This window comes from Hypanus sabinus, chromosome 25, assembly GCF_030144855.1.
Source record: "Hypanus sabinus isolate sHypSab1 chromosome 25, sHypSab1.hap1, whole genome shotgun sequence".
NCBI lineage: Eukaryota > Metazoa > Chordata > Chondrichthyes > Myliobatiformes > Dasyatidae > Hypanus > Hypanus sabinus.
This window is the reverse complement of record NC_082730.1, coordinates 52,230,459-52,245,816: the sequence shown is the minus strand read 5'-3', so window position 1 is coordinate 52,245,816 and position 15,358 is coordinate 52,230,459. Positions and strand designations below refer to the sequence as shown.

The following is a 15,358-nucleotide window of genomic DNA, read 5'->3' as shown; positions in this document are numbered from 1 at the left end:
CGAACCTCTGGTGGTGATCATCAATGAGGACAGACGAAGTTCCAGAGGATTGAAGGGTTGTGGATGTTGTTCCTTTATTCAAGAAAGGGAGTAGGGATAGTCCAGGAAACTATAGACCAATGAGTCTTACTTCAATGGTTGGTAAGTTGATGCAGAAGATTTTTATGAACATTTGGAGAGGCATAAAATGATTAGGAATAGTCAGCATGGCTTTGGTCAAAGGCAGTTCGTGCCTTACGAGCCTGAATGAATGTTTTCTGGATGTGACTAAACACATTGATGAAGGAAGAGCAGTAGATGTAGTGTATATGGATTTCAGCAAGGCATTTGATAAGGTACCCCATGCAAGGCTTATTGAGAAAGTAAGGAGGCATGGGATCCAAGGGGACATTGCTTTGTGGATCCAGAACTGGCTTGCCCACAGAAAGAAAACAGTGGTTGTAGACGGTTCTTAGTGTACATGGAGGTCGGTGACCAGTGGTGTGCCTCAGGGATCTGTTCTGGGACCTCTACTCTTCGTGATTTTTATAAATGACCTGGATGAGGAAGTGGAAGGATGAGTTAGTAAATTTGCCGATGACACTAAGGTTGGAGGTGTTGTGAATAGTGTGGAGGGCTGTCAGAGGTTACAGTGTGACATTGATAGGATGAAAAACTGGGCTGTGAAGTGGCAGATGGAGTTCAACCCAGAAAAGTGTGAGGTGGTTCATTTTGGTAGGTCAAATATGATGCAGAATATAGTATTAATCTTGGCAGTGTGGAGGATCAGAGGGATCTTGGGGTCCAAGTCCATTGGACGCTCAAAGCAACTGCGCAGGTTAACTCTGTGGTTAAAAGGCATATAGTGCATTGGCCTTCATCAACCATGGGACTGAGTTTAAGAGCCAAGAAGGAAAGATGTGGAAACCATAGAAAGGGTGCAGAGGAGATTTACAAGAATGTTGCCTGGATTGAGGAGCCTTTTGAGAATAGATTGAGTGAACTCGGCCTCTTCTCCTTGGAGCAACGGAGGATAGAGGTGTAAAAGATAATCAGAGGCATTGATCAGAGGCTTTTTCGTAGGGCTGAAATGGCTAGCACAAGAAGGCATATTTTTAAGGTGCTTGGAAGTAGGTACAGAGAAGATGTCAGATTTTATGCAGAGAGTGGTGAGTGTGTGGAATGGACTTATGGTGGCGGTGGTGGAAGTGGAAATGATAGTGTCTTTTAACAGACTCCTGGATTGGTACATGGAGCTTAGAAAAATAGGGGGCTATGGGTAAGCCTAGGTAGTTCTAAGGTAAGGACATGTTCGGCACAGCTTTGTGGGCTGAAGGGCCTGTATTATGCTGTGGGTTTTCTATGTTTCTATTTCCAGAACCAAAATACATTTCTGAATTTGGAGACAGTTCTTAGTTTATTTCTGATTGTGATGTGAAAGAATTGGAGACTCATCTGATACCTATCAAATATCTTAAGAGGACTGACAAAGGAGACTAACCACCTTCAGACATGATTCTTTTTCTCCCAGTCCACCAGTAACTTCTCACCTTTTCATCCAAAGCCTTATGATGTTCAAATAATGATTTCAATGCCTTCAAAACTTCAACTTCACTGGAGACACCTGATGGAGACTGTGATTGTCGCTTGACCACTGTCATTCGCAGTGACCGCTCATGTCTCGACACAAGGCACTCCAGATGTTCAAGTAAGAGCTGTCAAATAATCATAAGTTAGAAGGGCTTTAGCTTGTTTAATAATTTTTTTATCAGGCTTAACCAAATGATTCTACAAGTACAATTAATAATTCAACTCCATTCAATATGTTGGACACCTTTTTCATAACACCAAGGTTTAAAACACAGTTTGATGTATTGTTAAACAAGATATCAGAGACATACATTGGCCATCTTCCCATTAATCCTGTTCTTATCTGGAAGCGTGTCTGCTGCCACAAGCTTACAAGGGTAAGACAGCTTCAAATGAAGCTTATTTCAAATTGTTTAAAGCCTACTCACTAAATTGCCCTGACATTAATACCTAGTGATGTCTAACAAAGATCAACTTTATCTGCCATATACGGTATTTATACACATACTAGGAATTTGCTATTGTGTGTTGGCACAACGTGCAACATAAACAATATTCAACAAGTATAACAAATAAAGAATTATATAAAATAAAAGTAAAGGTTAAAGTATCTAGAAGCTATTAAAAAGTAAAGATTATTAGAACACCAAAAATGTTTAAGTCCCGTGAAAATAACTATGGTAGAATAGAGGTAACCTATTATAGGTCAAGGAGTCGGAGTTCAGATTTCAATTCCGGTGTCCTCTGTAGGAAATGCGTACATTCTCCCTGTGGAATGCATGGATTTCCTCCCATAGTCCAAAGGCATGCCGTTTAGAAGGCTAATTGGCTATTGCAAATTATCCTGTAATTAGGCTAGAGTTAAATCAGAAGTTTCTAGGGGACAATAATAATTGTCAATTATTATAACTGGTTCCTGCCACACCTGGCTAATGTGCTCCACCCGTTGAACTCATTATTACAGATCGGGAGGAAGTGGCAATGGACAATATAATGCGAGGTAGCTTTACAAAAGATTAAGGAAATGGTGACGTCAGACACTGTACTCACACATTATCATCTACATCATCCAGTGAAGCCTGCCATGCACTGTTTGGGATGCCAACATGTTCACAAGAAATGTGTCCAGAGACATCAGAACCACTTCCAGCAGTCCCAGGATCCTTTCCTACAACCAGCACAAATGAGGCCCCGGAGCATGAGATTATTTCACAGGCCCCAGAAAATGAGATTGTTTTACAGTCACAAGTCTCACTTGCCAAACAGAGTGAGCCCCTTGTCAGGAAAGACCTTATCCCACAAGAGTAATAAATCCTCCCTAGCGATTAAATCTTTAGGCCTGAATGGGACAATCTAAAATTTACTCTGCTGTGGATGTCTATATATTAGTTGTATTATACAGTATACTGTATATATGTATATAAGTTGAGTTGCATTCTATACTGAGTTGGAGTTTATAACTAAGCAGGCAGGAGTGTTGTGTGTTTCATATTTCAGTAATATTGTAAATATATTGTTTGATTAAACATTCTATGTTTAAATAATTCATTATGGTTATATGTAAAAGCACATGAATAGCACATATTATACATACATGCCTTGCTTAACATAAGAACAAAGTTAGACTCACATTCCCGGCTCCTTTGTTTTATTTTCAATTCGTTTTCTAAGTTTTGGAGTTACAAAATCTCTGCTTCCACAGATGATGCTTAATTGGCTGAGTTCTTCCTTCATTTCTGTTTTTGTTAAAAATGCTTTTGGGATCAGTCCTTGGACAGACCATCTACAGCCATTTCATCAGTGACTTTCCTTCCAGCATAAGGTCAGAAGTGGGGATGTTTGCAGATGACTGCACAATGTTCTGCACCATTTGTGACTCCTCAGATAGTGAAGCAGTTCATATCCACATGCAGCAGCAGGACCTGGTCAATATCCAGGCTTGGGCTGACAAGTGGCAAGTAACATTCGAGACACGCAAGTGCCAGGCAATGACCATCTCCAACAAGAGAGGCTTTAACCATTGTCCCTTGACATTCAGTGGCATCACCATCACTGAATCCCCTACTATCAACATCCTGGGGGTTACCATTGACAGGAAACTGAACTGGTCTAGCCATATCAACACGGTGACTTTCAGAGCAGGTCAAAGGCTAGGACTCCTGTGGCGTGCAACTCACCTCCTGACTCTCCAAGGCCTATCCACCACCATCTACATGCCTCAGGTCAGAGGTGTAATGGAATACTCGCCACTCACCTGGATGAGTGCAGTTCCATCAACATTCAAGAAGCTTGACACCATCCAGTACAATGCAGCCCTCTTGATTGGTACCCCTTGCACAAGCATCCAATCCCCCCACCATTGGCAAACAGCTGCAGCAGTGTGTACTACCCAAGATGCACTGCAACAACACATCAAAGTCCTAGGGTAGCACCTCCAGATCCACGACCACTACCATCTAGAAGGACAAGATCAGCAGATACCTGGGAGCCAACACTTGGAAATCCCCCTCCAAGTCACTCACCATCCTGACTTGGAAACATATCGCCGTACCTTCATTGTTGCTGGGTCAAAATCATGAAACTCCCTTCCTAACAGCACTGTGGGTGTCCCTACACCTCAGGGACTGCAGCGGTTCAAGAAGGCAACTCATCACCACCTTCTCAAGGACAACTAGGGATGGGCAATAAGCACTGGCTTAGTTGATGACACCCATATCCTGCAACTGAATAAATAAAAAGAGATGAAACAGTGCAAAGGGTAGGCAGTGAAAGACAGCAAATGCACCTGCTCAAGCCCCTATACTGGAAAATGTCCAGAACAGAATTAATAACAGAAAACTAAATGGAAACTATCATCTCTCTCATTGTGGTCCAGAGTATTCTTTACCTGCATGGAGAAATAAACTAATATAACTTTCTCTCTCCTTTGGTTTTTCTTTCTTTTAATCTCAATCAAGTTTTAACTTCTGCCTGATTCCATTTTAATTCCCCTCGCATCTAAAACAACAATACAGCTTGTGAGATAATAATTTGTTGTGTGGTGAACTAAATGTTAAGCAAAGTCCCTATTTAACTCCAGCATGGACAGTCCCAAGCCTGGCTGTGAAAGGAGGAGGGTTGAGCTTGGGGCAAGCAAACCCATTCTGTAAAAACCCTGAGCTACAGAAATGTCAGCAGAACTCCAAAGACCTTACCCTTGGAGAGGAAGGATCTTTGCTTTGGAGACGTAGGAAGTCAAGTGGTGAAAGCAGAAGCCTTGATCAATGTTTAGCTTAGGACAGAGGACTCTGGTAAGCTGCTGTTGGAAGCCTATGCCTCAATAGTGGTGGTAGGCTAAAAAGAAGAAAGTCCTTACTTGCAGAAAGGAATTTGTTTTTGGAAAACAAGCCTTAAGGAACAGAAAAAAGATCAGGAATGTTTTTTTTTAATGGAATAGCCACAAGGGGAAAAAAAATGAAAGAGCTGACATAAACTGTTAGAGTGTAGAGGGAGAAATGGCTGGAAACTGAGAACTGGAGCACTTGACTAGTATCTTTTCACAGTACACTAATGCCTTAATACATTGCCTCATAGAATAGCAGAATAGAAATGTGTGTGTTTATGGCTACTTCCTTATGTAGTAGCTCTCACGTTATGTAAATACTGTTAGCAAAGTCAGTGAGAAGAGGAGGAAGAGAAGAATGAAAAAGAATGCAGTTTGACTCTCTATCAGTCTAATCCATCCAGCACTTGAATCAGAAATAATAAGGACTAAGGCATGACAGATGGCAGAAGGCTTTCCCCTTTAACTGGGAACTTGGCCAGAAGCAACTGTGGAGAGAAGTAAAGGAACTTAAAATTTTGAATGGCCAATGATAAGACCTTATTTCTCCCAACCCTCAAAAGAAATGGAACATATATCCAAAAGGAATAAAATAGAAAATGGTATATTTCACAAAGTAAAGGATTAGTTAGGCATTTGAACACTAATTTAACTAGTTCGGCACAACACTGTGGGTTGAAGGACCTTTCCTGTACTATACTGTGTTATGTTTCAAGTTCTATAATGGGATCTTGGGAGTGAACCAAGTTTTATGTAACATCTCTTGAAATTTTCAAAGAAAAGCAAATAAATGTGGATGAAGCTAACATATATCAAAGCTAACATGTGTACTAATGCCTGTTCTGCAATCTCTGATGGTGACACAGGATATTAGAAAAACTGTCTATAATATATTACCCAACCACTTCAATGCATCTATTTCACGAGCAGTCAATTAACTGTTGAAAGAAATCCTTTATTCTTCCTTTCATCATCAGAATTACCTTAGATGAAGCAAAATTCAAATCAATTTGGGTAGATGACAGAAGGAACAAATTGTCCTTGCCGTTTTATTGAAGGTAATGGCATATTCATTTTAGATTATTAGCTGTTTTTCCTTGGCAAAACCTTCAAGCTTGTATCTCATATAAAAATTGGTTAGAGCTCTAAAAAGCACAAAAACTAAAAGACAGAAAGAAATAATCTATTTAAAAGATGCAGGAGCTCCAAAATGGAACTATGCACAACAGTCAGTCAAGTGTTTGTTGCTACAAAATAATGATTTGTCCTCAAATTCTACACCAAACATTTAGAACTAGTGCGTGAAAGCAGAGATTCACATTGTATGCCTGGTGTGAATGGGTCCCATCAACCTTTTCCGTTTCTGTCTGTCACAAATTTGCTTAATGGTATCAGCCTGCTCTAGATACAACGTCACCGGTAAGATTTCACTAATTCCACTGGCTGGTGAAGATCCTGCACATGCCAAACTATAATTACTGTTCAGATGGATTTCAGAGGGAATCTCCTAATAACTACAGTAGCTTTCGCAATTCCATTCACAAGGATGTGCAAAAGGTAGAAAGTTCAAAGGAATGGCTTGCAAGTTGTAATCATTTTGCTGAGAGTGACGTGAACTTAAACTTCTCAGTCAATTTAAATTCATTACGTTTTTTACATATTTTAACATAACAGAAAACTCAAAATCTGAGTTCAGGTCTTTCAGCACAGGATTAAATCTTTGTAGACTAGAACTATCCTATCATATATGGACACGTGGCCAATATACTCAGGTGTGTTTATATGCAAATCATGTTTCCATAGGCTTGGATCTAATTAAGAACTTTCTTCTGACTCTACCCCTGCTTAGCTCATCCACTGCTGAAATGCTTAGATGTGCATTTTGTCATTCTAGACTTGACTTTGACTGTCATGAGCTGAGTTTTCCCAAGAGTCAGTGGAGAATTTGTAATATTTCCAAGATAATTTTAAGCACATCCTTTAATCTTTTCCTTACTCCACATTAAAAAAAATAGAAAAGTGCTTGCTTTAGGAATCTGTTATGAAGAATTCATGCTGTACTGACATCAGACAGTAGAGCATGGAAGGTTTAAAAAGGCAAGGAATCTTCTATGGTTCTTAAATCGAAGCAAGAAGGCTGCGAGTGGACTGCTGATCTTTCAGAGCGAAGGGAGTTTTTTTATTACTCGGGTTAAAGAGAGGCGAGACTGCGCAGGCACGTGACGTCAGCCAGTAGAATGTGAAAGGTTTAAAAAGAAGGCAGCCATATCCAGCGGTCAGCAGTGGGAGAGGCAACAGAGTGACAGGGCTTTGGCTCAGCGGGCTTAGGTGGTAATGGGATGAGGTGAGGTAGGAAGTATGTGTGTGAGGCCAGTTTTCTGTGTTCAATGTCAGATGTGGGAGGTCCTGGAGTCTCCCAGCCTCCCAGACGGCCATATTGGCACCAGGTGTGTCGAGCTGCAGCTTCTGAGAAACCGAGTTAGGGAACTGGAGATGCAGCTCGATGACCTTCGTCTGGTCAGGGAGAGCGAGGAGGTGACAGAAAGGAATTATAGGCAGGTGGTCACACTGGGGCCACGGGAGACAGACAAGTGGGTCACAGTCAGGAGGGGGGAAGGGGAAGAGTCAGATACTAGAGAGTACCCCTGTGGCTGTACCCCTGTACCCCTTGACAATAAGTACTCCTGTTTGAGTACTGTTGTGGGTGGGGGGGGGGGGAACAGCCTACCTGGGGGAAGCAACAGTGCCCATGCCTCTGGCACAGAGTCCGGCCCTGTGACTCAGAAGGGTAGGGAAAGGAAGAGGAAGGCAGCAGTGATAGGGGACTCTGTAGCTAGGGGGTCAGACAGGCAATTCTGTGGACACAGGAAAGAAACACAGATGGTAGTTTGCCTCCCAGGTGCCAGAGTCTGGGATGTTTCAGATCGCATCCACGATATCCTGCACTGAGAGGGAGAACAGCCAGAGGTCATGGTACATATTGGTACCAATGACGTAGATAGGAAAAGGGAAGACGTCCCATAAAAAGACTACAGGGGGTTATAATTATTATAATTATTATTATTTAATTATTTATGGTTTTATATTGCTATATTTCTTCACTATTCTTGGTGGTGCGGCTGTAACAAAACCCAATTTGCCTCGGGATCAATAAAGTATGTCTGTCTGTCTGAGTTAGGAAGGAAGTTGAGAAGCAGAACCGCAAGGGTAGTTATCTCAGGATTACTGCCTGTGCCACGCGACTGTGAGAATAGGAATAGGATGAGGTGGAGGATAAATGTGTGGCTGAGGGATTGAAGCAGGGGGCAACGATTCAGATTTCTGGATCACTGGGACCTCTTTTGGGGCAGGTGTGACCTATACAAAAAGGACAGGTTGCACTTGAATCCCAGGGGGACCAATATCCTGCAGGGAGGTTTGTTAAGGCTACTGTGGAGAGTTTAAACTAGAATTGTTGGGGGGTGGGAACTGAACTGAAGAGACTGGGGAAGAGGTGGTTGTCTCACAAACAGAGAAAGCTTTGAGACAGTGTGAGAAGGAGGACAGGCAGGTGACAGAGAAGGGATGTGCTCAGACTGAAGGCTTGATATGTGTCGATTTTAATGCAAGGAGTGTTGTGAACAAAGTGAATGAGCTTAGAGCATGAATCAGTACTTGGAGATATGATGTGGTGGCCATTACAGAGACTTGAATGGCTCAGGGACAGGATTGGTAACTTCAAGAGCCGGGTCTAGGATGTTTCAGAAAGGGCAAGGAGGGAGGCAAAAGAGGTGGGGGCATGGCACTGTTAATCAGAGATAGTGTCACAGCTGCAGAAAAGGTGGACGACATGGAGGAATTGTCTACGGAGTCTCTGTGGATGGAGTTTAGGAACAGGACGGGGTCAATAACTTTACTGGGTGTTTTTTATAGGCTGCCTAATAGTAACAGGGATGTCAAGAAGCAGATATTGAAACAGATCCTGGAAAGGTGTAATAATATGAGTTGTTGTGATGGGAGATTTTAATTTCCCAAATATCAATTGGCGTCTCTCTAAGGCAAGGGGATTAGATGGGGTGGAGTTTGTTAGGTATGTTCAGGAAGGTTTCCTGACACAATATGTAGATAAGCCTACAAAAGGAGAGACTGTACTTGATTTGTTATTGGGAAATGAACCTGGTCAGGTGTCAGATCTCTCAGTGGGAAAGCATTTTGGAGATAGTGATCACAATTCTATCTGATTTACGATAGCATTGGAGAGAGATAGGAACAGACAAGTTAGAAAAGGGTTTAATTGGAGTAAGGGGAATTATGAGGCTATCAGGCAGGAAACTAGAGGCTTAAATTAGAAACAGATGTTCTCATGGAAAACTACGGAAGAAATGTGGCAAATATTCAGGGGATATTTGTGTAGCGTTCTGTATAGGTACGTTCTGATGAGACAGGGAAGTTATGGTAGGGTACAGGAACCATGCTGTACAAAGGCTATATTAAATCTAGTCAAGAAGAAAAGAAAAGTTTACAAAAGAATTAGACAGCTAGATAATATTAGAGATCTAGAAGATTATAAGGCTACGAGGAAGGAGCTTAAGAAGGAAATTAGGAGAGCCAGAAGGGGCCATGAGAAGGCCTTGGTGAGCAGAATTAAGGAAAACCCCAAGGCATTCTACAAGTATGTGAAGAGCAAGAGGATAAGACATGAAAGAATAGGACCTATCAAGTGTGACAGTGGGAAAGTGTGTATGGAAATAGTAGAGGTACTTAATGAATACTTTACTTCAGTATTCACAATGGAAAAGGATCTTAGTGATTGGAGTGATGACTTGCAGCAGACTGAAAAGCTTGAGCATGTAGATAATAAGAAAGAGGATGTGCTGCAGCTTTTGGAAAGCATCAAGTTGGATAAGTCACCGGGACTGGATGAGATGTACCCCAGGCTACTGTGGGACAAGTGAGGGAGGAGATTGCTGAGTCTCTGGCGTTGATCCTTGCATCATCAATGGGGACAGGAGTGGTTCCGGAGGATTGCAGGGTTGCAGATGCTGTTCCTTTATTCAAGAAAAGGAGTAGAAGTAGCCCAGGAAATTACAGATCAGTGAGTCTTACCTCAGTGGTTGGTAAGTTGATGGAGAAGATCCTGAGAGGCAGGATTTATGAACAATTGGAGAGGTATATTATGATTAAGAGTAGACAGTATGGCTTTGTCAAAGGCAGGTCATGTCTTATGAGCCTGATGGACTTTTTTGAGGATGTGACTAAACACTTTGATGAAGGAAGAGCAGTAGATGTAGTGTGTATGGATTTCAGCAAGGCATTTGATAAGGTACTCTATGCAAGGCTTACTGAGAAAGTAAGGAGGCATGGGATCCAAGGGGACATTGCTTTGTGGATCCAGAACTGGCTTCTTCTCCCAGAGAGTTGTGGAGGTGTGGAATGCACTGCCTCAGAACACGGTGGAGGCCAATTCTCTGGATGCTTTCAAGAAGGAGCTGGATAGATATCTGATGGATAGGGGAATCAAGGGATATGGGGACAAGGCAGGGACTGGGTATTGATAGTGAATGATCAGCCATGATCTCAGAATGGCGGTGCAGACTCGAGGGGCCGAATGGTCTACTTCTGCACCTATTGTCTATTGTCTATTGTCTATAAGGCAAAGAGTGGTTGTAGATGGGTCATATTCTGCATGGAGGTCGGTGACCAGTGGTGTGCCTCAGGGATCTGTTCTGGGACCCTCACTCTTCATGATTTTTACAAATGACTTGGATAAAGAAGTGGAGGGATGGGTTAGTAAGTTTGCTGATGACACAAAGGTTGGGGGTGTTGTGGATAGTGTGGAGGGCTGTCAGAGGTTACAGCGGGACATTGATAGGATGCAAAATGGGACTGAGAAGTGGCAGATGGAGTTCAACCCAGAGAAATGTGAAGTGGTTCATTTTGGTATGTCAAATATGATGGCAGAATATAGTATTAATGGTAAGACTCTTGGCAGTCTGGAGGATCAGAGGGATCTTGGGGTCCAAGTCCATAGGACACTCAAAGCAGCTCCGCAGGTTGACTCTGTGGTTAAGAAAGCGTATGGTGTATTGGCCTTCATCAATTATGGAATTGAATTTAGGAGCCGAGAGGTAGTGTAGCAGCTATATAGGACCCTGGTCAGACCCCACTTGGAGTACTGTGCTCAGTTCTGGTGGCCTCACTACAGGAAAGATGTGGAAGCCATCGAAAGGGTGCAGAGGAGATTTACAAGGATGTTGCCTGGTTTGGGGATCATGCCTTATGAAAATAGGTTAAATGAACTTGGCCTTTTCTTCCTTGGTGCGAAGGAGGATGAGAGCTGACCTGATAGAGGTGTATAAGATGATGAGAGGCATCAATTGTGTGGATAGTCAAAGCCTTTTCCCAGGGCTGAAATGGTTGCCACAAGAGTTTGCTGGGGAGTAGGTACAGGGGAGATGTTAAGGGTTAAGTTTTTTACACAGAGAGTGGTGAGTGCATGGAATGGGCTGCTGGCAACGGTGGTGGAGACGGATACGATAGGGTCTTTTAAGAGGCTTTTAGATAGGTACATGGAGCTTAGTAAAATAGAGGGCTATAGGTAAGCCTAGTAATTTCTAAGGTAGGGATGTGTTCGGCACAACTCTGTGGGCTGAAGGACCTGTATTGTGCTGTAGGTTTTCTATGTTTCTAATAAAAGTGGGTTTGGGCAAAGCCAACTCTACTTATGGCATCATTGATGGGGAAGTCAACATGGGGCAGGATATTAGCTTGCTTCTCCTTCCAGTCAAGGTGAAGAATTTTGCCAAGACAGCATTGGTGATCTTACCTATTTTCACCAGCATCATGCACACTTTGACTTTAAGAAAAATCATCATCTTGCTTTCAGGTGTTCCATTGATCACTCATCTCTATCACTTTACACTAAGATCTTTCCATACCTCTAATCCTGGTGTCCTTGTTACTTCTGAACTTAAATCCATCATTGACTGTCAGCTTTAACTTCAGGCTACAGGACAATGAATTGTCTCACCAAAGCTCTAGGCCTCCCTTTTGTCCTTATCATAGTCCTTTGCCTTCACCTGCCTGGCAATCTCCTTGTGGCCTGATGTGCAATTTGTTTGAAAATACACAGAAAATGTATTGTTACATTAAAGAACAATAAATACAAGAATGTTGTTCATGTTTTGCTGTGCCCAGCAATAGCACACTTGCCTCGGACTCAGCAATGACTCCTTCCCTAGAAAGGATCTTGGCTCACCCCGCAAGGTTATCTAATAGAGAGCCACTGTGTTGAGAGAGACAAGTTTAAAATGAAAAGTTAAGCTGAGGCTGATATAGTGCATGTAAAAAAACTGGAGAGCATTATTAAATAAAAAAATAGATTATTCCCTAGTATTCTGGATGATACTTAACAAAGGAGGTAAAGCACAGTACATTATCTCAATGCTTTTTGTGGGATCTAGTAAAATTTGTGTATAATTTATGTTTAATTTATTTTCCTTGTGAAGGCTGCTTTTATGATGCTATAATCCCATGACACGGCTGGAAGCAAATTTATCTCATTGCATCTGTGCATACAGAAACTTGAGATTATGACAAAAAAATTGGTTTTGCCTTACTGTGTACAATTTACCTACACATTACATCACTAGCTAAAGTGTAAACTATTTCTTAGAACTGAATTACTTTCAAATATCTGAGGATATAAATGTTCCAATGCAAATCTTCCTTTTCTCCCTATAAGGTAGCTTTTTAAAAAAACTCAGTGGGCCCCTCTTTTTCAACTACACTGTTTGCTGATTTTTATGTCTTGTGATTGAATAAACTATTATCTGCCTATATCTGCTCATTTGTGTGTTTTGAACTGACAGCGGGATTTGGTCATTTTTCATTGTGCTGTACAAAGCATTGTGCAGTTAAAATTGTGAACTACCTTTTAAGTAGATTATTTAATCAGATGCACATTTGCAAAAGTTTCTGCTTTTGTCTTATATTTTAAGATTTAAAGTAACTTTTCATTTTTGGAAGGGAGTATACAGGACTCTTAATGAGGCAATCAGGACAGAGACAGTAAGAAGCTAAAGTGTCAGCAACTGTAAACAGAATCAATTCTTGTCAAGGGCCAGTAAACTCAATCATATTAAGGAAATAATTGCATTAGGAACATGTAATTTCAATGGAGGAAACTTGAGAAGAATATATGTAATACACGAGAGAGGATATAAAATTAGGATTTATACCAACTGCCAATGAGCTATCATTGATGAAATAAGATAGTATCGTGTCCAAGAACAAACAATTTAATTGGGTATTCATCTGCTGTAATATATCAATTCTATCCATATGATTAAGTGGCTGCCTTTTGTTCTTCACAGTTGGCACTGGTGCAACATTACTGGGTCAGTTTCAAATAAAGTTCCTGAACAATTACTTTGTTAGATCCCATTGTTTTTGTTGTCAGAGCTAAATTAGACCAAGCTTTAAATTTTCCAAAGTATCAAAAGATTCTTTTTGTAACTACATTTTATCCAAGAGAGCAGTAGAAAATCTCCCTGTCCATCTTGAACAGGTTGGAATGGTGAAATCTGCAGATTAATTTAGTATGTTCTGAGAAGTTTTGTTCAAGCTTCACAGCTAGAAAGAAGGGCTGAGGAAAAAGCAGAGAATTCTACATTTTCGATAGTCATTCTCAGCCTTCTGAAAGCTGTAATGTCAAATGAAGATAATGTTAAGATTGGCTAGGTTTTTACCTCACACAAAGACTGACTGCTAGAGAAAATGCCAAAGAATTATTTGTGTCTATAAACCTTTACCACAATGTGAGCCAATGTTACCACATAGCACCAGGAAACTCAGGAACACTAATGCAGCAGCCTCAAGTGCTTGATCCCAGCTGTTCAGACATAATATGTATGAAGCAGAAACTTAAAACATTGGAAGAGGAGGGGAAAATGAGAAAAAAAAGAGGGAGTGACTTCTATGCCCTCCTAACTAAAGCCTAATTTCTTTGTTGAAGAAATAACACTGCTTGATTTTAATGAACTACTCATGACATCTACCACAAATAGTCATTGAAATTGTAAACAATTGCACTAAGTGACCAACTTCATGCTGGTTTTCTTCTGTCTGAATCAATGCAGTATTATCCATGTCCTTTAGTTGAACCTTGCAATGATTATTCTTTCAGTTGATCCTGAAAAGTGTGATGTCATTACTCACTCTGGTGTTGTTCCTCTCTGCTTTCAATTCAGAGATCTCTTCCTCTTTCTCCAAAAGTTGTTCTCTGCAGGCATTCAGTTCTTTAGTTAGTGCGGCAAACTCCTGCAACACAGATAAGAGATAGGCACTTAGTTTGATAACAATTCCAGAAATGAACTGCTGTAGGTAGAGACCTATATTCATTGATCTAGGAATTAACTGCTCTTGGTAATATAACTTAGTCTACTGTTTCTAACTGTTAAAGTTGTATGCTCCAATCTACCAGTGGAAAATGATACTTTTTCCACTCCAAATTAAAATAGTCATGCCTTAACAATCGACTCCCATTTATGCTGTTGTAAACTCTGAAACAGATCCAATTTCTCAATCACTGACCTCCATTCAATCTTAGCAAAAGGGAAAGTTCGTGGTTAAAATCTTCGTGATGAGACTTTATAATTGTTGATGCAAATGCAAAGGAACACATAAAAGAATCAAAAAGCAGGTCTTTTTGAAAAAAATATGGCCTGCTTTTTCTGCAGCTTGTTTCTAAAAAAAAAGAATGTGGAAACTGTTAGGACTGGAGCTCTAAAAGGAAATCAGGAAAATCGGAGTTCAAAAGTATCACACTGACATTTTCACCATTAATGGTTATTGTCAATATTGACACAAAACCAACTGAATCAAGGGAATTGTAATTGAGGACTCAGCTTGACGAGCTGGTAAAAAGGAAGCTTTGTTTCTCTTTTAAGACGTTTTAAATCAGGAGGAGTGTTGCAAAGTAAAATGCATTTTGCGATTGGTGCACCAGAGTGTGGGAGGGATGATGGCAGAAAGAACACCCACCCCATGGATGATATGAAGACGGTAGAGTAGGAATTGATCACAGTGATTATCACTGCCAGGAAGGAAAGACAACTAAATGAAATCCAAGCCTGCAGAAACCCCCCATCAGTGTGACAACCAGAAGATTTGAAACAAAAAACAAATCATCCCCGTGGCCATAGAATACTCCCTGTCAAACCAGTAATCAAATGTAGTTGAATGCTATAGTTTGAAAAACTTAATTGACCTTCTCAATGACCTTAAATGTGTGAACTACTTCAGGAGAAAGAAAAGCAGGAAGAAATAATGCAAAAGTCATCTTAAACATATGGTAAGATAACCAAAAAATAACTAAGTTGCCTCACACCAAATGGAAAGTTACTACTATATTGGAATACATACAACAAAATTTTGATAATCTGCTCTGGATCCAAAGATCCCAAGGCTGATAAGAAACATGTCTAT

General features: G+C 40.9%; 1 protein-coding gene across 1 annotated transcript in view; it reads right to left on the bottom strand.

Moving 5' to 3' along the window:
* The window catches only part of ppfia4 (PTPRF interacting protein alpha 4), a 219,228-nt gene extending 204,695 nt beyond the window's left edge, over positions 1 to 14,533 (bottom strand). Inside the window, exons 1-3 of the mRNA XM_059950617.1 lie at positions 14,465 to 14,533; positions 14,090 to 14,191; positions 1,530 to 1,694 (exon numbers count right to left, since the gene is read on the bottom strand). Of these exons, the coding sequence (XP_059806600.1) occupies positions 1,530 to 1,694; positions 14,090 to 14,191; positions 14,465 to 14,470 (273 nt within the window). The 5' untranslated portion in view covers positions 14,471 to 14,533. The remainder of the gene's footprint in view (positions 1 to 1,529; positions 1,695 to 14,089; positions 14,192 to 14,464) is intronic.
* Positions 14,534 to 15,358: the final 825 nt, after the last annotated feature.